The sequence below is a fragment of the Arachis ipaensis genome, chromosome B08 (genome assembly GCF_000816755.2).
Source record: "Arachis ipaensis cultivar K30076 chromosome B08, Araip1.1, whole genome shotgun sequence".
Lineage (NCBI taxonomy): Eukaryota > Viridiplantae > Streptophyta > Magnoliopsida > Fabales > Fabaceae > Arachis > Arachis ipaensis.
In genome coordinates, this window is record NC_029792.2 from 128632480 (window position 1) to 128641974 (window position 9495).

The following is a 9495-nucleotide window of genomic DNA, read 5'->3' on the forward strand; positions in this document are numbered from 1 at the left end:
GAAAGGCAGAAGGGAAAAGAAGTGGGAAGACTAGAGGGAAAGATAAAGAAGGGGGAAGAGGAAGGGCGAGGGACAGACGAGGGAAAGAAGAAGGGGGAAGGGCGAGGGACGGACGGACGTCGACGCTAGTGTTTGAAGAAAAAGAGGAATAGAAAATGAGGATTTTGGTGAAGAAGGGGAAATATATTTTGGTTCGAAAGACGATTTTAAAATCAAGTTAAACTTTAGGGACAAATTCCAATGCAAAAAAAGGTTGGGAACGAACAAAATTTTCAACCCACCTTAGAGACCAAAATCGTACTTAATCCTTTAAAAAAAAAACTAAGCATGACCCGGTCTAGATCATGAAAATCGGGCGGATCACTGGATTTGCTTAAACTCGAATGGATCGAATCGATTTTTTGCAGGTCTAATGTTTAAGCAATTCGAAAAGTGGCTCGACCCAATTAAGTAATCAAGTAATTAGATTTTTTATCGAACCGATTTGATCAAAGTAGATTTGATAACTATGATTAATTCTTTTAAAAAAATAATATGATTAAATGATTAAATTGTCTGAAATTGTTAAATTAAAATAACTAATATTTCTATTTATTTTATTAAAAACTAACTTCTCCAACATTTTAAAAAATTATGAACCAATTTATTAAATTCTTTTGTTATAAATTAATTTGTACAATTAATTATTCCACCACTTGAACTTGCTCTTTCCTGCATATATCAACTTCATATCATTAACGTTCTACATTTGATGCAAAACACTGATTGACCCTTAATTTAAGATGCAAGTGTCAAAATAACATTAAGTAATGTTTTAAACTTGACCCTAATCACTAATTTGATACTAATTTTGTGTGCAAAAGTGAACTTCAGATAAAGTGATGCACATCACTAATTGACATTCAAGTAGAGGTGCAAGAGTGAAAATAATATGAAATGATGCGCTATACTCGATCTTAATAACTACAACTAATTGGCACTTAATTTCAGGTACAAAGGTAAACCTCACGTGAAGTAATACTTTAGATTTGATCCAAACCAATAATTGGCACTCAATTAGGGATGCCAGAGTGAACTTCACCTCAATTCATACTCTAAATTAGATCTCAACAATAAATTAACACTCAAATTTGTTGGCGCTTAATTTTGGTTGTGATTGTGAACATCACATGAAATTATGCTCAAAATTTGACCCAAAATACAAATTGACAGTTAATTAGATGTCAAATAATGAGTTTCAACTCAAATCATTCACTTAATTTTATTCAAATAATTAATTCTCTGACAAATCTCCATCACACTTTAGCCAAATAAAGAGCCAAACTTCACTTGATGTTAGACTTAGACTTGTCCTAACTAACTTATTAGGCTTTAATATATATTTTATAAATTCTTCGTGATAATTATTAGTATTAAATTAAAAGCATAATTTAACATCATAATACCATTAAATTCTACCATACTTTACTGAAATTTACATTACATACAGCCTATTGTTGCCGATCAAATAACAACCGAACTTCCATAAATCAAAACCTCAAATCAACCAAATAAATTCGAACATTCATCGTGTCTGAAGGAATCATAATGACCAAGGCAGCTAGATGAAAAGAAATAAGAATTAACAAAAAAGGAAAAGAAAGAAAGCAAAGGCTTCTATTCTTGGCCATTTTCATTCCATAACAAACAGGCTCACTAGCTGAGATTCTGATCTACAAAATTTAATCAAATGAATTGTGGTAAAATTCAGTCTCACGTAGCTCACCCACTTATATTGTTACAGCTCAACACTCTTCCAATGCAAAGGACTATAGCTTTTCTTTTACTTTTTACCGGATACATTTACTTCGACTATTAAGATTCTTGCTTCTTTTATATGAGACCCAGATATAATGTTGAAAAACATGGTTGTACAGGAAAAAAAAGAGAGAAAAAACATGCGTAGAAAATAGAATAAAACAAAACAAATATACACGTAGGAAGAAAGAATCAATCAACAAATGAAGGATTGCGAAATCAAGACGAGGCATCAGAGTCTGTGGTTGTCTTATTATTAGCATCTGCCAACCCTTGAGTTTGATCAATTCCCTTCCGAGAAGCTTCCCAAAGTTGTTGTTCTATACCCAGTTTCCTCAACTCCACCAAACCTCGCTCAACTAAAAGGAAGCACAATGAGCTTAGAAGTTCATATACTAAACCTTCAAGAACACATCAGAAGGGGGAAAAAAAAAACTAAGGATAAACCCCAGTTTTGTCCCTTGACCAAACATGGAAGATAAAGTCATCCCTTATGATTTGAAAATGATAAACTTATCCTTCACTATTCAAAATGGTAAAATATTAGTCCTTTAGTATATGAACATAGATTAATATGTTCAGTTTTTTTGAATAACAAATTTGTCTAGTAAGAACATTGTGAAGGACAAATCTATCACCTTCAAAATCTCGTGAACTACTTAGTCCCCGATTAAGGAACACATTTAAGGTCATTCTCCCTTCGATTTTATTCGTAATATAACATTTTATGATTTTAAGGGACAACAAACTTAAACATCATAGATGGTATTTTAGTTATTGCAGCCAATTGGTAGGGTTGCAGATTCAGATAAAAGAAACAAAATAACCACCCAAATTTTTCTGGGAAAGACCAGGTACCCGCTTGTAATTTCATGGTTATTTACTCATCAAGTTATTTACTCTCTCCAGAACCACAAAAGAGGACGAGAAAGACAACAGCTTACCATCGACAGCATCATGTGAAGTTGCTGACTGCCCACTGCGTGCAATCCAAAATTGAAGTCGCTCATCTGCAATATCATCTTCTACACCGTGAAACAAAGCTCTTCGCCAGAAATAAGTCAGCCATGCCTGTAAATATTTAGAGTTTATAAATACGTTATGTGTGCATATACTATATCCGAAATAGCTATTCTTCAGGTTCAATTGTAACAAGAACAGGTCATAAAAAAACATGTATATTAATTAGATTTTTTTTTTTTTTTTTTTTTAAAAACGAATATATCTTGAATGGAAAGAAATTAAACAAAGAACCAAAATCTTAAAATCACAACAACTGATTCCCTGATAACGTCAAGACTCAAGTCAGGAAATTCAGACATATCCGTCTAAATCCCTGAATCCAACTTAGACATGATTCTATCCATCATCTAATGATTAGAACCTAGTAGAAATGGAAATGCTGAAGTACAATTCAAGGACAGTTACTAACCTCTTTGAAAATAACATCTTCTGCTTCCTCTTCACTTAATTCTGGAAGACATAAAAGAAGAGAATATCAACATTATTCACCAGGTCATCTGCCAGACACATTTCCATGTATCGAAGAATGGCTAGATGCAGTCATGGGTGTAATATGCAATCAAATACATATTACACAACCAGAATATTTTAATCCTTTAGTTTGTAGAAGGTAATCGTGATTTGTGTTCTATAGTGAAAAGGTTACCAAATGACGATGAGAAATGGTTGGAAAAAATACAGATGTCATATACTACAAAATATTAACATAAGACAAGCAGAGAAATCCTAAAAAGCATACCACCATAACTTTATGACATTTACGCACCAAAATATATATAAGAACTTATTTCTTACCAAATGCCTCCACATATTTGGCATCACCACGTGACTTGGAATCTGAGAATAAATTAATAGAAATGATCAATTATCAATTTAATTCAAAATTCGAATAATCTTTTACTGAACTATTATTTCTTTAGGTTAGTCGCAGAATGAACCATCATTTAAAGAAAAATTTCAAAAAATGTGTACATGAATCGAAGAAAACATAACTCTCACCACTATAAGGGCATCCAAAACAAATCATAAAACCAAGACATGAATAAACCAAAAACTGAATCAAAAGAGGAAAAGAAACAGCTCAAACAATAAGAGTTTGCACTAACCACAGCCTGTGGGTACATCATACAAAAGAACAAGAAGTAATAAGGCTTGGTTTGGTAAAACTTTTTGAAGAGGTGCTTGTGCTTTTCAAAAGCATAAGCTACTCGTTTTGTGTTTGGTAAATCAAAAAGATCATGTACTTGTGCTTGTAGCTTTTAAAAGATGGGGGTGCTTTTGAAAGCACCTAAGGTGGAGCTTTTCAAAGATAGCTTGTACTTATCAAAATTAAAAAAGTCTAATATAACTTCATACATTAATTAATTTTCAATTTAACTCTTACACTTATGTCTATTATAATATTTTTAAATTTTAAAAACTATTTTACCAAACGCAATTATTGTTGCTTGTGCTTATTGAAACCCATTTTTAATTTGATTTACCAAACATAGGTGCTACAACTTTTAGAAAGCTATATTTTAAAAGCTAGCTTTTATAAGCTACTTTTGAAAAGTAAAAGTTTTACCAAACCAAGCCTAAAACGGATCAACACGAATAGAAGCATGGAACTCGAGATTGGAGACAAGGGTAAAGATCACACACCCACAAAAGATGATGAACTAACATACCTAGAACAGACTGCCGAACTGAATTTGGGCGTCTATGTTGGGCTAATGCAAGCGCAACAGCATCCTCAACCTACAAAATAAAATTTGACCAAAATACTTTTTTAAAGTCAAGAACAAAGGAAAAGGATTTGAACCAAGCTGCACGTATAGAAGTTTGATTTCTTGATATTCACTCTTTAAAAAAAATGGTAAAAGCTGTTAAAAGTATGCTTCTCTGTGTCTAACATTTTCAAGAGGAAAATGAGATGAAGAACTGATTTACTGAGCAAACAAAGGATTAACTTTAATAATATTCATGGAGAACCTTTAAAGAAGCAAGTTCTCTCAAACCCATCTCAACTGAAAGCATACTCTCAATATTTCCCTCCCCAGAGAGATCATTCAAATCACGAACTTCTTTGCTTCTCTCTGGATCATCAGCACCTGGCACATGCTCTTTAATTAGATCCCACTGAAGATAATTTAACAGAAACAATTTCAAACTGAGTATTTACTCATGCTCACTTTTGTTCCAGGATTCCTCCTTAGCCTTTTGTCCAGCAGAGATGACAAGTTCGAAAGGTAGAGGCGCTAGAGAAGACCAATGTTCATGCTTGGATTGTGCTATGTCTGCACATATGCCTAAAAAGTGTGGAAGAAACATGGCACAAAAATTAAAAGCGCTAATATTATAATGGAGTTCTGTAAAATACACTTCACAAATTTTTAAGCCATGGTTTTTCAGATTAAAAAAAAAGCACGACTAGCATATTTTTTTCAGAGTAGCAGGAATAAAGATTAGATACTGTTTCTGTAAGAATCAGAGTGCGCTAGTAAGTTTGTTACCATGTTTTACAGCAAGACCCCAGTAGCGTGCAAGCCAACATCTCTTCAGGACAACTTCCTCCTAAACAACAAATAAGAAACATAATTGAGACAAACAGAAATACCTGGTAATTGTCATTTTATTGGAAAATACCAACCATTTCTTCTTGGGTCAAAATCATCCTCTGTGTCATTGTACGAAGAGCTTTTGCTTCAGCTTCAGCTTCTTGCTGTTGTTCCAAAGCTGCTGCTGCATCATCTTTTAGATTCTGACAAAGACAAAGAAAAGAAGATAGCTATAACTTCATAACGAATAACAAATAATTTAAATATGGAAAGAAATGCACGCTTTCTTCAAAAATTACCTGAATTTCCACGCGAAGGGCTGTGATTTCCTCATCTCTCCCATCCTGTGTTTGTTTTGCAGCCTTGAGAGCAGCCTGTGACAATAAATAAATATAAATTTGAGTATTCCACAAAATTCTTTGAAAAGAACAGCACTAGTGAGCTTGTTGCTCAAACTTCCAACCATCATTCAGTTCATATTTCTGCCACATATAATATGATTAATATCCATTCTTCTGGCATACCTCTCTTTGTCGCAACGCAGCTTCCTTCCTGCATAAATAGCACACAAGAACCTTAGATTAAGACCTAAACGAATAAACATATTCAGCTCCAGGCAGCATATAATGTGAGACTTCAAAACTAGCTTACCTGCTCAGAAGTTTGGCTTCTAGGGATACACCTTCTCCAAGAGAAGCAACCTGCCAAAATTAAAATGAACAAGGACACGAAAAATCAGCAAAGGCAGTACAAGGAGTAAAGCAGTTTCTATTGGTAAGTATTAAGTAAATGAAAAATCAAACTGGCATCTAAACAATGGTATTATACATTAATATTGTTAGGTTTCAAAGCTCAGTTAATATCTTTTTTTTTTGGGTTGAAAAAAGGAGGGGGAACCCTCACCTGTTTCTCAAGCTCCCTAGCTCTGGCCTCCACTTCTTGGCGTTTTTCCTCTGCAACTCTTAACTGTCAATATAGTCAACCAGATATGTTAAATATCACATATTTGAGCTTAAAACCAACTTTGTTAGGCAAGAAAGAGCACCACCTTTTCTAATATAACCTCATTCTCCTCTTGTAGCATATCCAGCTGCAAAATAAAAGATGAATCAGCTTCAAAGCACATACTTTATGAATTACCAAATCAGCACCAGTATAAAGAATATAAGATTCAATTTTTTGGAGACAGAGCATTTGATGCATTCAAATATATACTTCATCACGGAGTGCAGAAGCTTCACGTTGATCTCCTGTATCTCTCGAGTTAACTGGTTTGATAGGGACGTCTGGAGTAAACCTGAAATCATTAAGCAGTGATTAAAATTTGAAGGATAGAGACCAGATACGGCTAGAGTGGCCACTGCAGCCTACACACAGCTATAGATGCATGTATGACCTCAATAGATAAATAAGGATTGAGCTCATTCATACATCAAATGAAAATTTATTACATCTATGTCGGGTAAATATTTGAATATAAAACTAAAAAGCCTATTGAACCCCCATATAAATTTCCTCAGGAAATATGGACCTGGATATATTGTTCCTCTTATATTTGTGTGAAATAAATGAACTATTAATAATACTATAAGGAATAGATGTCTTGACACTCGTGAATCTCAAGAAAAGACCACGTTTATAGGGAGTGCAAGCCAGTGCCACAAACATGTCACTTGTTCAGGTATATTTGCCCTGTTGGTATGTAATGTAGTAGAATGGAACTAAATGAATTTCCTTTGTTTGGATGGAGAACTCCCAATAAGGTAGAGCAGAATATGATAGAATAGGTTCTATCCTATTACAACCTCCACCCCCTTCTCCCAGGGTTTATCTCTTTTTTCTCCTTCAGATTGTTTCCCTCCTATTCAGAGGACATGGGGCCTAAATCTAGTTCGTTAACTAAGAAATAATTAAATAAGTAATTCCATCTTAATGTATTTGATGCAACAATATTATTGGAATAAAAAACTTATTATCGCCATTCTTTGAATGTCTAAATAGTGAAATGAAACATTACTCCATTACATTACTAGAATATCTAAATAATGAAGTGGAATAATTATATTACTCACTCCACTCTCCATTCCTGCATTCCATCTTATTCTATAATGTTCTGTTCCATCACTTACCACCAATCAAAACATGGTCTCAAGTATAAAAGGGTGTTAGATCCAAGTTCAAGGTTGTGCTCACTCAATTCATTTTTATTAGGGACATAGAACAGTCTGAAACATCAAAAACTGCCTACTTGGAAACGCTACAAGCCTACAAGGCGTACAGAACCTTACTTGTTTAATTCCAATAGCTGCAATTATAAATAGTAAGGCTGGGGAAAGTAAAGTAATGCTTACAACTTTTTCTCTCTGGTCCGATTGGAAGGAGGATCAATTGGAGGAACAGCCATAGGTGTTCGGATTGTGGATTTGCTCGGCGGAGGTACTACTGCTGCCGCAGAGCGAACCGAAACTGCCGGTCTTCCAGCTGAGGTCGACCGTACCGAAAGAGTATGCTCTGCAAAGTTCCGACCTAACTAAACAAAAAGCACCAAAATCTTATTAGCACAACAAGAACCAGGTGAATAACAATTGAATCAGATCCATAATTTTAACACTTAGATCACACTCAATCACTATCAATGGCGCCAAACCAATCATCCACCGAAAAAAGTTCAAGAGCAATCAAATTTCCAGCATTGAGCATGCAAAATATTTGTTCCTTTTTTTCCATAATTCAACAAACGAATTCATGTAAACAATTCAGGAAAACGCATCGGAACCGAATGAACAGGAAGAGTCGCAGTGAGAATTATGAGAACTACCGCAGGAGAAGGAGATCTGTTAGGCCTGGCGAGCGAGATCGGAGGGATGGTGGTGGCGGTGGTGCCAACACCGGAGCTCTTGAGACTACTTGCATTGCTTGAGTAGGAAGAAGGAACTGGAGCGCGAGGAGCAGCGAACTGGAAGTCAAGGTCATCGTCGTCTTCGCCGTCGTCGTCGGCAGCGGCTGCCTGAGACGCCATCACCCGAGCCAGACGCTGCGCGGCGGCTTTGGCCGCCACGTTCTGCGTGCGCTTGACGGTGGACATTCCAGTGGAAGACGGACCTAGCCGCGACTGAGGATGCGCCGGAGACATCGCCGGCGACGATGAGCCGGTGCTACTGGAACCGCCGCTCCACTGCCGCCCGTATACCGGACTAGCGGTTCTCCTCCGATCCATCAGTTGAAGCTATGTATAGTAGAGTAGGGAGCTAGATTTTCTCGGCGGAGGATTTTCTCGAGAAAATCGAAGGGAAAGTCTTGTTTGTTTCTGGTTTGAGTCGTGCGCGGGTAGTGTAAGCATAAACGACGCCGTTTCTTTCTGAAACAGTTCGCGGGAGAGAAAGGAAAGAGAATAAGTGCGTGTCTCTTTTTTCTTTCTTCAAAGAGAGTCAGAGAGGTTCGTTTCTTTGTTTTTATCTTCAAGCGTCGACAGAGAGAGGTTTTTCACTTTTGCGGCGTGCGAAACGGTGTCGTCTAAGGTAATCAATAAAGGTAGTGTAAAGAAAACACTTTGAATTCATTGAGACAAAAAAGTTATCTTCTTCACTAAATTTCTAGTTTTGTTTTTAAATGTGGAAGACAAACACTTTTAGTGAAATAATTAGAGAATTGACTAGTGTTAATTCTAATATAAGACAAATAAGAAAAATTAATTTCTAAAGTTTAAGCGTTCTTTTTAATCAAAGATATGACTCGTTTATGGAAAACAATTGACTTATAAAAAAAAGTTGGAGATAAATAAACTAATAATTCGACAGCACAAAAGAAATTAAAATACTAGCGTTACGAGTTTACACAAAATGAGTTTAATTTTTTTATGAAAAATTTTGTCAATATTGAAATCTTTTATAAATAAATATGATAATTAGCTATAGAATAACGTTAGTTTCTCCTCTACTGTCTACTAGTTTGAGCGTGATTTTTTTTCCTACTTAGACTTTAGTTTCTAGCATTTTCCTCTTAACAAAAGTGATAATCCATTATTATTATTTTTTCCCCTTGGCCATAGCTCTGTTTTAAGTCACATGCAACAAACATCTCATTCTATATCATCCCTTTAACAAAGAAAAATATTATATGGCATATTTTCGGGTTA

General features: G+C 35.3%; 2 protein-coding genes across 3 annotated transcripts in view; both read right to left on the reverse strand.

The window, feature by feature from the left end:
* LOC107613766 (putative pentatricopeptide repeat-containing protein At3g47840) overlaps nt 1-9495 on the reverse strand; it is a 23245-nt gene that overhangs the window by 8503 nt on the left and 5247 nt on the right. The window lies entirely within an intron of this gene.
* On the reverse strand, nt 1643-8798 carry LOC107613325 (coiled-coil domain-containing protein SCD2). 2 transcript variants are annotated; one of them, XM_016315272.2, is made up of 17 exons: nt 8179-8798; nt 7712-7890; nt 6576-6657; nt 6409-6450; nt 6264-6326; nt 6012-6061; nt 5885-5912; nt 5660-5734; nt 5453-5563; nt 5316-5376; nt 4995-5111; nt 4795-4913; nt 4491-4560; nt 3616-3657; nt 3230-3270; nt 2742-2868; nt 1643-2156 (listed from the first exon to the last, which is right to left on the reverse strand). In XM_016315272.2, the coding sequence occupies exons 1-17, from the start codon at nt 8575-8577 to the stop codon at nt 2017-2019; spliced, it is 1746 nt and encodes a 581-aa protein (XP_016170758.1). In that variant the 5' UTR covers nt 8578-8798; the 3' UTR covers nt 1643-2016. The 2 variants fall into 2 exon arrangements, with proteins under 2 accessions (XP_016170758.1, XP_016170760.1); XM_016315274.1 differs by having other exon boundaries at nt 7712-7886; nt 8179-8377.

What these genes read in the sequence shown, in the direction of transcription:
- LOC107613325 (XM_016315272.2), bottom strand. Translation starts at nt 8,577, where the DNA reads ATGGATCGGAGGAGAACCGCTAGTCCGGTATACGGGCGGCAGTGGAGC. An exon ending in CTGCGTTGCGACAAAGAGAG is followed by an intron (nt 5,735 to 5,884) that starts GTATGCCAGAAG and finishes TTATTGTCACAG; the next exon opens with GCTGCTCTCAAGGCTGCAAA. An exon ending in GAGAACTTGCTTCTTTAAAG is followed by an intron (nt 4,561 to 4,794) that starts GTTCTCCATGAA and finishes TTTATTTTGTAG; the next exon opens with GTTGAGGATGCTGTTGCGCT.